Source organism: Furipterus horrens, unplaced genomic scaffold, assembly GCF_987537825.1.
Source record: "Furipterus horrens unplaced genomic scaffold, mFurHor1.1.pri manual_scaffold_8, whole genome shotgun sequence".
Classification (NCBI taxonomy): domain Eukaryota; kingdom Metazoa; phylum Chordata; class Mammalia; order Chiroptera; family Furipteridae; genus Furipterus; species Furipterus horrens.
In genome coordinates, this window is record NW_028327178.1 from 86,120,959 (window position 1) to 86,136,097 (window position 15,139).

At 44.9% G+C, this 15,139-nt stretch overlaps 1 protein-coding gene across 1 annotated transcript; it reads right to left on the reverse strand.

The window, feature by feature from the left end:
• Positions 1–222: 222 nt before the first annotated feature.
• PRND (prion like protein doppel) lies at positions 223–914 on the reverse strand. The gene has a single exon (XM_090285227.1). It carries the CDS (start codon positions 912–914, stop codon positions 375–377), a length of 540 nt encoding a protein of 179 aa, XP_090141353.1. The 3' UTR covers positions 223–374.
• Between the last annotated feature and the right edge of the window lie 14,225 nt (positions 915–15,139).

A 15,139-nucleotide genomic window follows, 5' to 3' on the forward strand; every position in this document is an offset into this window, starting at 1 on the left:
ACAATGGGAATGACACCTACCTCTGAGCGTTGTTGGGGAGTATTGTGAAGTGCTTGGCACAGGCCCTGGTGTGTTGTTTTATCTGTTCACTAAATAGTTACTGTGTAATATAGTGTGGCAGGCACTCCACCGGGAGCTGAGGGTGCAGTGATGAACACACACCCTCTGGCAGAGCCTGCAGGGATAGATACACAAACAATCAAATGCAAGCAGATACCCGAGGAGACACTTGGGCCTGCTACCTTAAGCGCTGAAGAATCACTGCTCTTTGGTACCTTCAGAACACGTGTGGGTTGGATACTGGGGGAAGAGAACTGGGATAACTCTGGTTTGCTCTCCCGCTTATCTACGTGGCTGCCTGCGTGCTTGCAAGCTTATTTCACAATGAACCAAATGAAAGCCGTCAGGCAGAGCATCACAGTCTGGTCCACGGTGACCCGAAGTCCTGCTCCCTTTTCCAACCAAAAATCGCAGTGCTTGACAGAGCAGAGCTCCTGGATCAGCCGCCACAGGATGCGCTGGTGAAGCTTGTCCTGCTTCTCTCGGAACAGCTCCTCCTGGTTTGCAGCCTGGGTGGTGTTGATGCAGCTGGTGACAAACTTCTCCTTGGTCACATTAGCCTCGGAGCAGCCATTGTAGTGGATCCCATCTGGGAACTGCCAGTAGTTGGCCTCGTAGTACCTGTTGCCCTCAGGTCCGAAGTCGACATCCAGCTTCCGGCCTTGCTTGATGAAGGCTCCGGGGCGCATCTGCACCTCCACCCTTTGGGCCTCGGTGACCTGGGAGGTACTGGGCAAGGCCTTCCGGTTCCATTTGATCCTGTGCTTTATGCCTCTTGCCTGGACTGCCCCGAGCTGGCTGAAGAGCAGGACACAGACAATGGCCAACCAGCACGCGCCCAGGTGCTTCCTCATTGTGTGAGAATCTGCAACAGCAAAGGATGGACCGGTTCACGTCCCCCGGGGAGTTCCCTGTTCCCCTGCCCCCTCCCATGTGTAGATTTTAAACAAGGAACGGCATCCTTGCCCCATTTACATTTTCCCAGAAGCATAATTATTTTCCCATGCTTGGGCTGCACAGCGTTAAGTCAATACCAAGTTTCTTGCTTTTGCCTGGAACTACATCCCTTCAAGGCAGTGACCCTGCTTTTCTCAGACAGATAAGAAGCTGCAACTGGCAATTATAGAGCCTTTGAATGTGCATGGGAAAACAAAATGAGTAAGGACTTAATACATACAGGTTTTCTTTGGTACTCCCAAGTCTTTCAAATCAAGGGGTCTCCGGGAGGCAAATATAGTAGAAGAGTTGGAATCGGTGGCTTCTGGGCATAGGCTGTATTAAAAAAAAAATTGTTAACCAGTTAACACATAAAATGAATTTATAGATTGCTAGTCAGAGCAGCTTATAAAATGCATAAGCTATGTTTTTAATCTTCCTTCTTCATTCTGTACTGCTCTGAGCTGGCACTGTCTTGGGCACATTCTGCAATCTATTCTAAGAGTGTCACCAGCTGCTGATTGTGAAGGCCTTTAAGAGAGACAGAGAAGAGGAGAGGGGAGGGGAGGGGAGGGAAGGTCAGATGGGTGCAGGGAGATGGGATGGAGTACAGGGAGGGATCCCTACCTCTCCCTGTGTTCAGGAGTAATCCTTCTATGTTTCATCTCTAGGGACACTGTGACCCCATGAGACTCCCCCAGCTAATTTCTTATTACACACTTACTATGTGTCAGTCACCGACATTGTCTAACTTACTTCTCACATGGGATAGGCATAATATTACCCCCATTTTATAAAAGCTGTCCTGGGAATAAGAGAAGTTAGGTAATTTGCCAAGACCGCACAATGACAGGTTCTGACACCATTCCCATCATGCCCCACTGCCCTTTGGGCTGCGGGAGGGGATGGTGCTCAGACTTTGTGCTTTTGACTAACTGGGCATGAAGGGTAGCCCAATGGGCCCTAAGCTGAGCAAAGAGCAGAGCTCAGGAGGCATTTCAGAGGAAATGATATGATGGGGAGGACAGGAGGGGCTGGGGGAGCACTGAGGTGAGCCTAGGGCCACTGATGACATTAGGGAATACCCCTCTCTTCTAGTCCCCCAATCCGGTAGTTTGTCACATTTGGCTCCTGAAACTACAATAGTTATTGTGGAAATCCATCTGTCAAGGTCAACCGTTTGGGGTATTCCAGCACCTGGACCTTTGTCTGTGCCGATCAGGGATACAGGAAGTTACTATAGTGGAGCGTGCTTAGGCTTTCTCCTAGATAAAATATACTTTAAGCCTGTAAGTGCCAGAGATGGAGGAGCTTGAAAAGTTTGCAGGCTTAGCCCCTGACATGCCCTCCATCACCCCATTGCAGTATTCCTAAAAGTGATTAGTACACTTCTGCTAAAACGTTCAACTCTAGTGAGATGCTGGTTCTTATGTAGGAAAACAGGAAAAATGCAACCTAAGTATGCTTCTAGTCTCCTCTGGGCACCTGCAAAGAGGCCTCTGGTAACTTTTCTTAATGTGCAGGCATCACCTGGTCTCTGCCCCAGGGTGGGCACGAATGTGCCCAGCAGTAGTCTGCACACCCAGGCTTTCAGCATCCCAACCTTCACTGCCCCCAATCCCAATGAGCTCAGAGCAGCTTTCTCCAAATCGATTCAAGCAAACATTCATTAAGTGTCTAAACAGGGGCCACACCCCATGTCATCAGCCCTTACTCCTTGGTAGAAGAAATCTTAAGTAAGAAAAATAACATCAATTATAGGTGCATCAAATTAAATAAAAGCATAGAGATCATGAGAAAGAAATTGGTCTTTCTAGGCAAGGCTTAAAAGCAAGAGAAAATTTTAACCAGCTGACCCTAAAATAGCATTTTATTCTAGCACCAAAACATAGACATACAACACCTGGGATGACTAAACATTCTCACAAGTGTCCCCTGACTTGGGTCCCATCCTAGGAGATGGGAGTCAAGTAATCATTGCGTGATTTGCAGTCTGATTAGAAATGAGCAACCCCAACCACAGAATTGGAATCCATGCACAGATTCTGCCTTCCCACCTACCTTGGGCTCTCTCTGGGAGCGTGCCTTTGGAGTCACAGCTGCACAGTCCTCGAGCACACCCTCTGGAGCCAGGCCTGCCCAGCTATGTAGGAGTGCAGAGGGAGTGGCATTCCTTCTTCTCTCCAGATAAGGCAGCCTTCCCTCCCTGGCAGGACCAATCAGGAGTTCCCGGGCACTCCTTTGTCTTGAGGAGGATGGAGCTTCTTATCACTTTTACTGATAAGCATCACCTGAAGATCTTGATGAAGTTCTGCAAAACTTGAGAGTTGCCTTTTATTTTATTTATGTATTTATTTACTTACTACTGCCAGATGGATACAAATAAACAGCCAGATGAAAAGGTGCAGAGGACAAGGTCTGAAAGCATTCCAAATGCAGGAGCCCCCAAGAGCTTGGGATGCACCACCCTCCTGGAATATGAATGCGTTCTCCAATCTAGAAGCCTTCTGAACTCCACTGTGCTAGGAACTGGGGACAAAACTCAGGTAGTATAACAAGATGATTCTATCACCCCTACCACTCAGGAAGTTACAAGTTTTTAGAAGCTCTGTGCCAGGAATTGAGTATGAAGATCAAACATTTCTTATCACATGACAACTTCACAGATGGAGAGATGGATGATCTCTCCAAACAGTCCAGCTGGAGTTATTTTTAAGACTGGTATTTTTAGAGGTGTCCTTAAGAATAGAAATGAGAAATGTTAGAAGAAAAATGCTTTCCCATCAATATCTACAGCAGAGGGTGGTTTAAACAGGGCTGGCTGGATATGCCTACAGTCTTGCGCCTTCAGACCAGCCCCAGAGAGCAAAGCGGCTTTTGCTGGGTGCCCTTTGTGGGAAGGATCAGGTCAGGAAGAGGGCAAGTGTTTAGCTGGACCACATGCTGGGCAGTCTGAAACCCCAGGGAGTGAGGGATCCCACTTCCACTGGGTGGTGGAAAAAGCAGAGCTAATGGTGGGCAGAAGGCCACAACAGAAAACTTGCCAGCACTTTGGGCTGCTGGGGTCATGTGGGAAAGCTTGAACCACTGAAGTGTCCAAAGGTCAACAAGTTGAAGATCTGTGGCAACCCAAGGGACAGAGGCAAATGGAGATGAAACTAATACTGCTTAAAGATGGTGGAGGCTAAGAGTGGGTGCCTTCAGCGTCTCTCTCTCTCTCTCTCTCTCTCTCTCTCTCTCTCTCTCTCTCTCTCTCTCTCTCTCTCTCTCTCTCCATGATGCCCAGTGTAGCCCGGAACAGAGCTAGAGAATCAGTCACTCTGACATAAGGGACTGTGTATAGTAATTGGGTAACCATTCCTTGTACAAAAGGGACTTGCTCAAGTGTCCCTGTTGCAATCATTACTGCAACTCAAAATCAAAAGTGAGTTGTGGAGGTGTATAGAGCAATATTTCCCTGTAAGTAAAATAGGATCACCATCCTGAATGTGACTTCATCCGTGTTCTCCAGATTCTCTTCAAAGCCCTTTTGTGAACTAAATTAAACAATTGCTCCTGGGATGACCGGTAGATGGCGCTAGAAGAGCTTACAAAGACGACCCCGGAGTCAGGAAACCCGCCCCTACTGCAGAGCTTCAATGCTACAGCTGAATTTGGGGCCTCCATTTGGACCTTTTTTCTCCTCTGCCTTTACTTTAAATTATTTTTATTTCATTTTACTCTTCAAAAAACAAACAAACAGAAAACAACTTCTACTATTTTTATCTATAATCATAGACAAAGTTTGGTCTTGTGAACACACACAAACACAGAAGTGCGTACTTAAGAGTAAACTTTGCAAAATGCAGAAGAAAAAGAAAAAAGATCTCTTAATATTTCACTTTACAGAGACAAGTGTCAGTACAATTTTGTTCATTGCATAGATGCTTAGGATCATAATTAGGGTTTGGGACATTCAGAGCTGGGAATGATTCTGAATCCTCTAGTCCAGCTCCTTCACTCTGTGAGGTCCTGGGACTCAGATAGGCCCAAGGTCACCCAGCCAGGCAAGCAGTGCTCGCCCTGCAGGCTCGTTGCTCTGTTCTGAATTGTGTGCACTGTCCATTCTGCCTGTCCCCATCTGATACCATCACCTCCAGGCCCCCTCCATCCCTTTCTTTCATCCCTTTCTGAGCAGGACTTTGCCCCGTGCAAGGTGGGAGGTTGCTTTAGAGCTGATGAGGCTGCAGATTCTTCTTGTCAGGAAACAAAAGGCTGTTTTCAGAGGCACAGAGGAGTGTGGAAGACTGGAAATGTTGAGAAGAAGGGAGGAGCTCTGGAAGCTGCAAATGAAGCAAGAAAACTGTTAAGCAGATGCAGAGAGTGCAGAATTGCTCCAAACCCAGCTGCAAAGAGGAGCAAGCAGCCAAGAAATTAGTGTGAGGACACTAGTCTCTTTAAATTAGCTGAGAGGCAAGGGCCCAGTGAATTGTGTCTTTTGGCATCAACAATTATATTAGGAATATAATTTAATGTTGATCATGTCTGTGAAAACAAGGAGAATAGATCGATTCCACAGGGGTGGGTGCTTGCTTCATGATGAAAAGAACTATGATATATTTTGCATGAATGTATGAACAATAGGAAATTATGTGGATTAACCAAAAAAGCAACAGGGAAGTGCTGAGTTCTAGAATGCATAAGTGGGTCATTATTATACCATTTCCTAGCTTGATTAGATTTTGGACCTTTGGAGAGCATTTATAAATAAATACAGTGATTGTTAAGCTACAATGCCAAACTGTACCCAGAAGGGTTAGTGTGTGGGAGGATCACCCACCATCTTGAAGATTTATCAAGAGTCTGTTATGTGCTTGGGACTATGTTGTGTGAAGGAAGGCATAGCATAGTGATGGATAAGGCAGCTAGAGGAGCTCCCGGCCTAATGGTTGAGAAATAATCGAAATGTGTTTTGGAAAATAATATAATGATTATTAGAAAGCTGTGTAGCTGTCTAAACAGTCATAGTTATTTTTTCAAAGAAAGCTACACACATCCTAAGTGTACATTATGTATTTTTACAAACTGAACACCCCCATGTAACCTGTACCCAGATTAAGAAACTGAACATGACAACACCCCCAAAAGGTCCGTATGCCAGTTAGGTCATTGTCCCCTCCCCTATACTGTCCTCTTCCCACCATAGGTTAGTTTTGGCTATTTTTGTACTCTACATAAATGGAGTTACATGTAACATAATCTTTTGTGTGTCTTGCTCAAATTTCATCTGTAAGATTTCCCCACATTGTGTATAGTTGTAGATTGTTCATTCCATTGTGAGACTATCCCACAACTGACACCTCTGGTTCCCTGTTGGGGGGCTTATGGGTGATTTCTGTCACAAATAGTGCTGCTGTGAACATTCTTGCACATGCCTTGTGGACGTATGGTCACTTTTCTGTTGAATGTGCTCTGCAAGAGGTGACCTTGCTGGGTCATAGAATATGGCTACATTCAGCTTTCAAAGTCTGAGAATTTTGATTATTGCTTTGTGCAAATCTTAAATGCCACTGTCCTCTACAGCTTACCCAGACTTCTCTTCCCAGACACTGTCAGAGGTCTCTATTGGGGTCCACAGCATTTGACACACCTATTGTTAACACATCCAGTTGAGCTGACAGAAGCTGAAGGTCTGTGTTTCATTTGTGCCTGGTTGCCCTCCACCTAGCCTAGTGCCTAGAAGCTAGATGCATCCGGATTTCCCTTTATCTTTATCAGGGACCTGGTTGAGGACGATGTTGTCACAGCTGCACATGGATCAAAGCTGCCAAGGTGGGCTTTGTATCAGAGGGCAGTCTCAACAATGCAAGTGGCAGCAGGTTCTGATATGTAAAAACAGCAGAGGAAATTTAATGGGGATAAATGCAACAGTTTTACAATTAGTTTAAAAGAAAAAGCAAGAGCAGCCATGGCTGGGTGGCTCAGCTAGTTGGAGTGCTGCTCTGTATACCAACAAATTGTGGGTTTGATTCCTGGTCAGAGCACACAGGGCACATACCTAGGTTGCAGGTTTGATCCCTGGTCAGAGTACATATGGGAGACAACTGATGAATGTTTCTCTCTCACATCGCTGTCTCTCTCTCTTTCTCTCTTCTGTCTCCCTGCCTCTCTCTCTAAAATAAATAAACATATCCTCAGGAGAGGATTAAAAAAAAATCAAGGGCAGCATGGTGGGTCAAGACCTGTCATGGTGGTGGCTGCAATTGTGTGGCATACAGTTGTCTAGATGTGTAATGTGAGCCCACAAGTTGATCATTTTTTGGAGAAGCAAATGCTGTACATGATCATTGCGGGATCATTTTCTCTTCAGTTCTCTGCCCTGCCCTACTCTGATCCAGCTGGTGTTGGGAGCTGGGCTGTCGGGAGTTGATTGAAGTCAAAGGGGTGAGATGGAGTCGGGGGAGGGTGTGAAAAAATGGGGGGAGGGTGGGAGGGAGGTGACTAAGATTGGGAAGTGAGACATTTCCTCATGGTTTATCAGGAACCACTGAAGTCTGTGACTCTTCTTGGGTGTCACCGAATGTTTGTGGAATAGGATATTTGTAATTGAGAAGGTAGAGAGCAACTGAAGATTTAGAGCAGGGGCAACAGGCTGAATGTTGTGATTTTAAGTTGATCCAGAAGGAGTGGACTGGGGAAGGGCGGAGGTGCCAGATGTGGCCACTAGGTTTAAGTTTCTCGTCCAGCCTCCCACCTTTTTTTTAAAAGCCTAATTAACCTGATCATTTGATGTGTGGATTTATTCTCTCCTTAATATGCAGGAGAAGGTCCAAAAGGAGAAGGGCCTTCCCCAAGGTGCCATTACCTGGACTAAGTGAGAAAGGCCAGCTACTGTGTCAGAGGCAGTGACACCTTCATTATCTATGATGACTTTCATTCCAGAGGAGGCCCCGGGGATGCTGCAAAGAGACCAGGTTCTAATTTCCACCTTGCTATTCTCTGCCTCCAGTGACTTCACTTCTGATCTGTTAGAGGAGAGCTTAGCCTTCTCGGTCACATAGCTGCTCTCTGTCTTAGACAATAAATGGTCTACTTAATGGGCACCTTTGGGGGAAGTGGAAATACATAGTAAGAATCAGTTTTCTCATCTGGACAGGAGGTAACATGCCCCCCACTACTCATAGGGCTTATCAAACGTTGCTTGGCACTCTCAAAATCATCAATACAAATGCTTCCCCCAAGATATTATAAAGGGAAGTAAGCTAAGGTCTAAAAAGCTGTTTTTGAGTACATATTAATTACTGGTCTGCCAGAATTACTAATGAAGATTTACTGTAGTAGTGACGACTGGCAAAAGCTGAAGGGTTTGGTGCCAGAGGCTGGGTCTGTGATGGCTTCAGCCAGGAGAAAGATTGGAGCATCATTAAGACAGATCACAGTCAGTGTGGAAAGTAGTGATCAAGTCCTAGAGCCAACCAAACTGGAAATTGCAGGATGAGATTCACTTCTTGATATTGAAGGCTGCAAGGACATGCTCTGGCAGCAGATGGGAAAAGAGGACCCAACAGTTTAAAGGAATTCTTTTATTGAAATATAACTAACATGCAGAAAAGTGCACATACTGTAAGTGCACAAGTCAATACATTTTCACAAACTGAACAAACTTATGTAACCAGCACAATATTTTAAACCCCCATGTCTGATTCCCACCCACCCAAACGATACCTGCTGTCTTGGATTCTAATGCCCAGGCTAGCTTCTGTGTTTTACATAAATAGAGTAATGCAATATGTAGTCTTTCATGGCTGGCTTCTTTTGTTCATCTGTATGTTTGTGAGATCCATCAATAGTGTTGCCTAGATATGTTATTTTTCAGTTCTCTTTCCTGTATAAATAGACCACACTTATTTATCCATTCATCACTTGATGACCATTTGGATTGTTTTTTGTTTGGGGCTATTATGAATGTAGTTGCTATGAAAATTCTTTAAAAAAAAAATTCTCACCCGAGGATATGCTTATTGATTTTAGAGAAAGGGAAAGCGAGGGAGAGAGAAACATTGATGTGAGAGAGAAACATCGATTTGTTGCCTCTCACATTCACCCTGACTGGGGAGCGAACTTGTAACCTAGGTAGGTGCCCTGACTGGGAACCAAACCCATGACCTTTTGGTTTATGGGACAATGCTCCAACTGAGCTACACTGGCCAGGGCACTATGAAAATTCTTATGTACAACTCTTGGTGAACATACACTCTCATTTCTGTTAGGCAAATGCTCAAGAGTGGAAATGCTGAGTCATTGGATAAGCATCTTTTTAGCTTTATTAAAAACCGCTAAAGTTTCCCAAAGTTGTTCAACCAACTTAGATTCAGCTGTATGAGAGTGCTCGCATGCCCCTGCTGCATGCTGGCCCCTCAGTATTGGAGCCTCCTTTTAAATTTTAAATAAACAATGATAATAGTTTGCTAAGTTATAGTAAAGCTCAGAAGAAATTATAAAGATTAGGGGAGATTAGGCCTTTGTCCCATTAGTTGCAGGAGTTCTTAACCCAGAAGGGAGCTGTTCCTGGATAGAATCTGGGAGATACCTGAACTTGGATAGGAAAAAACTCATCACATCTTTATTTCCACTAACCTCTACCTGAAATACAGTCTTTTCTCCAAGAAGAATGCCATTAGCAGACACAGTGGCATTAGCTGTACCTGTGACCATAACCCACTAGAATCACAAATGTTTTCATGTCACAACACAGGCATTTGGCTAACTGTCCCAGTTTGCCAAGGATTGAGGGGGGCTCCCAGGACAGGGGATTTTTCAGTCTTCCCCTTCCAGATGACACCCGTTACACCTGTCATTATAAAATTATGGTAGGTCCGCCAGGTCTTAGTGAGTTTTTAAATATTTAATAAGTGTAAAACTGTATTTGATAACTATATTTTAGCATTCCATTTCCTGTGTAACCTCTGTATTTTATTTTATGTATTTAAGTACACTATTCTGATCCCTCGGGCGGCGGTGTCCGGGCGGGAGGCACAGCGCAAGGGCCCAGGCCGCAGGAGGGCGAGAGCAGCGCTGCTGCCCCGAGCCCGAGCCTCCGGCGCCGGCGAGCCAGTGTGCGCGCGCGGCGGCGGCCTCCTAGGCAACCGGGATCCCGACGCGAGGCGAAGCCCAGCCCAGGGTGAGCCGGGGACCTGGAGCAGCTACTGCAGGGGTGCGGCTGGTCAAGCAGGCGGAGTGCTACGACAACAAGCCCTTCGCTATGAAGGTGGTGACAGAGCTCAATGGATCTCTCGCCAGCGAAGGTCGAAACCTCTCTCCGTGGCCTTCGAGAATGTGGTTGGTGCCAGGCGATCTTCCTGGAGGGTCATCAGCCGCATTGAGCACAAAACCATGGCCGATGGAAATAAAAAGAACTTGCAGAAAGTTAAAGCTTACTGGGAGAGCAGTGAGAAGGAGCTGGAAACAGCGTACAATGATGACAAGTTCCTGAGCCAGAACTGCAATGATTTCTAATATGAGAGCATTTTCATCTGAAAATGAAAGGCTATTCTAGGGAGAAGAAAAACATGTGGTTGAAGCATCTGAGGTGGCTGTAACGCAGGAGCTCCAAGCCCGGGAGCTACACTTGTGTCCATGATACTCTGAAAAAACCACCCGGAGGACCAGCAGATGTGGACATGCTGTTTATTACTTACATAACAGGGGAGGCACCCATCGGCAGATCAGGCAGAAGATTCGGCACCCCGCCCCCAGCCTTGGTGCTACTTATAGGATTAGGGAGGGAGTAGCATGTGGAAATTCTACACTTTTGTGATAAAACACAGGAGCCTTGAGACACAGGGGCCTTGAGAAGGCTGGGACATGCAGATACAAACTGTTTTTCTCGTTCCTTATGGCTAATGGCCTGTTCTCTGAGGTCATGGAGGGGCATGTCCTGAGCTACCCCACAGCGGCTTACAAGCAAGTCTTTGAAATCAGCAAAGAGCATATGCTCATCCATGTTGCAAGATCTAGAATGCACCTGAGCAGGACTGCCTCTTAGCCAAACAAGCCCTCGATGATGCCATAGCGGAGTTGGACACACTAAATTTCTATAAGCACTCCACACTCATCATACAGTTGCTAGACAACCGCCAGCTCTGAGCAAGTGACCAGCAGAATGAAGAAGCAGGAGAAGGTAACTGAAAAGCTTCTGGGTCCCTGTTCCTTCCTTCACCTGCCACCCCCATCCTCACTGATTCTTCCTTGCTAGGGAAGAACCACTAAATACCTAGTGTTAAACCTCTCTGTATTGGCAGCACAGGTACTCAGATCTGCCCCTCTGCCCCTGGAAAGCAGCTTCAGATAAACCTTCATGGGCATTTCTGGGTTGATGGTTGCTTTGAGCCCAAAGGAGCTCCCTTTTCAAATTGTGCAGACAACTGTGTCTTGAATGCGGCATTTTATTATACCTGTTGATCTTCGTGAAATCCAGGTAAAAGCAATGGGGAAGTTTAAAAAGAAGTAGCTGAAACAGGCTACAAGGATATTTAAGTGATCCATTTAAACTGAGCCTAGTGTTTTGTTAAGCAGTACATCCTGTGCATGCGAAAATGAATTCACCTCTCCCACCTCTTTCTTCAGCTAATGGAAAACTGTTAAGGGAAGCTGATACAAAGAGACCATTTGCTCCTCTCCATCAGCTTTATAATAAACTGTTACTGTGAGGTTTCAGTAGCACCTTGTTTGCCTGTTTAATAAATTATGACATGCACAAACCTTCTTTTCAATGCAATGCTTCTGAAGTTTTGATACCTGTAACTTTTTTTTCTTTGTTTTTGGTCATAATTAAGAATCATGGATTTATTTTTTTGTAACTCTTTGGTTATTGTCCTTGTGTATCCTGACAGTGCTATGTGTGTCAGCCAATATCAGTCAAGATGGGTAATTGCTGACATGCCAGATTTCTAAATTAAATGGTTTAGAATTCAATGGATAAATCAATGCTGCTTTGGGGATAAAAAACAAAACAAAACAAAATCCCAATGACAAAATAAAACATTATTCTAAACAGGGTCCATAGTCTTCACTGAATCTATAAAGGGGTCCATGATAGGGATAGGCAGGCATTTCAGCTGGGTCTTGATGTATAAATAGGAGTTTTTCAGGTGGAAAAGGGGTAAGGAAGACATTCCAAGTGGAGGAAAGACCATGAGAAAAGGAATGTGGCATCTTAGGGTTGCCTCTAAGGACAATAAGGTAAAGACTCATTATGTGTTTTGAGATACCTTTTAAAATTAGACTTGGGGAGGTGATGGTAATAAGCTATAACTGCGGATATTTGTGGTCCATGCAACAGCCCTTTGGCTCAGTGTGTACAATGGCCTGTACCAGGCAAGGACTGTCAGAGGGTAGCAGAGGTGGTGATCATTATGGTGGCAGTCGGCAGAGATGATTGCTGGAAGGAAGATTGTGAGGCCAGTTCTTGGAGGGACGTGAGGATAGTTGGGGGGTGCATCCGTGGAGGAATGGATCGCCATTGAGAGGGCTCCGGAGAAGAAGGAGGAGAGGGGGACAGCTGGCACCTTTGGTGTTCTGGATTTCTTGCACAACTGTTTCTGCCCTGCAAATTTTTCCATCTAACAGCTTTGTGGCCCGGAAGGCAGGGCTAGTAATTACTGAACAATGCAGTCTCTTTTCTAGCCCTGGATAATGATCACCCCAGGGGGCACAATTCATTCATATCTCTAGTAGCAGTTAACTGACCACATCTACCTCCACCATGAACAGCCCTGATTTCAAGGGTTGGCCAGTTCTCTTGTTCCTTCACTTTAGCTGCCATATGGAAACAGTTTGGATTTTCCAACTGTACTTGAACCAATGCCCCTGTCCCAGCTTCTCTGATCTCCTGACTGCAAGTGGAAGGGACCCATGGGTGTGAGATGACACACAGGAAAGGAGGAGCAGGTATAAACTCCTGAGAGAAAACCAGATGGAAGGAGAACCAGAGGAGGGAGAGCCAAAACATCACAAGTGTGATTCCGATGGGGAGTCCAGTTTTTAAATGATCCAGCAAGGCCTCTGAACAGGGCAAGCAGGTCAAGGTGAGTAAGACAGGAATGTAACATGGGCAGTTCAGAAGCTAAGGCTCAAATGAAGGTCTCCATTTTTCAAGGCCTGGTATTCACACTGTCCAGTCTTGCCAAAGACTTGCTCTTAGCAGGCAAGGGTGCATCCTTACTGGCCTGCATAACTTTGCTGTGAGGTGGGGAAGGAACAGCTGGGGCTTCCTCTGCTGCGCAGACTGAGAAATGGGGAGAAATACCTTCTCTGGAGCAAGCGTAAATTTTCCATCAGGTGGATGCAAGTTGTTGAAATAGTCCATATGAGAGTAATTTGTAACCTACTAGACTTGTTACAAAAACTGGTACATGAAGCAATTTCCCAGGACAGTCATCCATCCATTCATTCATCAAAGAGCCATAGCTTTTAAAAAGAAACCTTTGGTATTTAATGCTAAGTAAAGAAAGAGGGTTGGTTGAGTTTCTGCCACGTATGGGTGACAGATTTGTTCACCTGGTAACAATTCTATCAGCTCTTGATATCAGCTGGTCTTCTAGTATAACATATCACAGGACAGGCAAGCAAGTTTAAACTCAACAAGTCTGGTTAAATACAGGGGTGGGAAAAACAGGTTTACAGTTGTAATACAAATAAATAATACAATAATTAACAAATAATAATACAAGAACAAACTCTGTGTTTTGTGTACTCACAACTGTGAACCTCATTTTGCCCACCCCTGTACTGCTGTGCTCACCTTTTTAAAGGCCAAGAGGGTCATATTACATTTTCCAGCTTTCACTGATTTAGGCTTTGACTCTGTGGTCAGGAAAGCCTTTGGGCCAAGTGTTTATAAACACAGTGGACACGAGGCTATCAGTGCTTCTGTACATTTTTTCTGGAACACCTGTGAGAAAAACAAGTGAGCAGAAATGTTCTTATAACAAGTTAAATCTCAAACAATGCCTAAACCTCCCCCTACCCTCTCATTACTTCTATTGGGTAGGTAATTCTACACTTAAAAAAAAAAAAAGCTTCGAGAGAATTCTCATATAATGAGATTCACCCTTTCAATGGACACAATTCAGTGATATTTAGTATATTCATAAAGTTGTTCACTGATTTCCACTAATTCCAGAATATCTTTCTCACACCAGAAAGAAACCATATATCCTTCAGCTGTCACTTCTCATTCCTCCACTTTTCTCCAACCCCTGGCAACCACAAATCTACTTTCTGTCTGTGTGGATTTGCCTAATCTGGATATTTCATTTAAAGTGAACCATACAATATTTACCTTTTTGTGTCTGGCTTCTTTCACTTAGCATCATGTTTTTAGTTTATCAGTGTCGTAGGATGGATCAGAACGTCATCTAGTCTCTTTATGCTTGAATAATACTGTATGGTCTACACTCTTCAGCATGGAGGGCATGCATGCTCTTCCATTTAATGTTGCAGTTTCATTATTGCATAATAGGAGATGCTGAATAAGACAATTCTGTTGTCCAATTGCTCTTCAGTTGATTATGTCAAAATCAAGATGGTAGTTTTCAGTGGGCACTTTCCACTACTTGAATGAACAGAGCCAAACAACATGTCCTAGTTTTATTCATTGAGTTCATTTCCTAGCATGTTTTGGGAAGGTAGCAGCCAAAGCCAGTGGATATCAGAAGTGCAGCAGAGTCACAGTGGGTGACTCTTCCATGGCTGGCAGTGAAAAATCTTGCTCCTAAAATTCTCAAAGCTGAGAATGATCCCTGACAGACTTGATGGGGTGTGGTGGGGATCTGGGCTTGGCTGAGTATGTAATTAATTATTCATTCTTTTTTTCATTCATCAGAGGGTGAAATTAAAGGAAATTCAGAGACATGCAGGAGAATGGGAAATAGGGCATTGGCTAGAAAAAGAAAATCCAGCCTTCTTCATCATTGGGTTCTCTGGTCTGTGAGTCTCTACGATAGGCAAGGCCCCCTGGCACAGCTGGGAGGGCCGGAAGTCTGTGGGGCTCTCCTTGTATGTTGGAGTTGGGGCTTTGGAAAGAAGGTGAGCTGGGGCCATAAAAAAACCTGACTGGACACATTCCATGTGTGGGCAGCTACTGTTAGCAGGGTGATGGGCA

Coding starts and splice junctions, on each gene's coding strand:
- PRND (XM_090285227.1), bottom strand. CDS start 914: ATGAGGAAGCACCTGGGCGCGTGCTGGTTGGCCATTGTCTGTGTCCTG.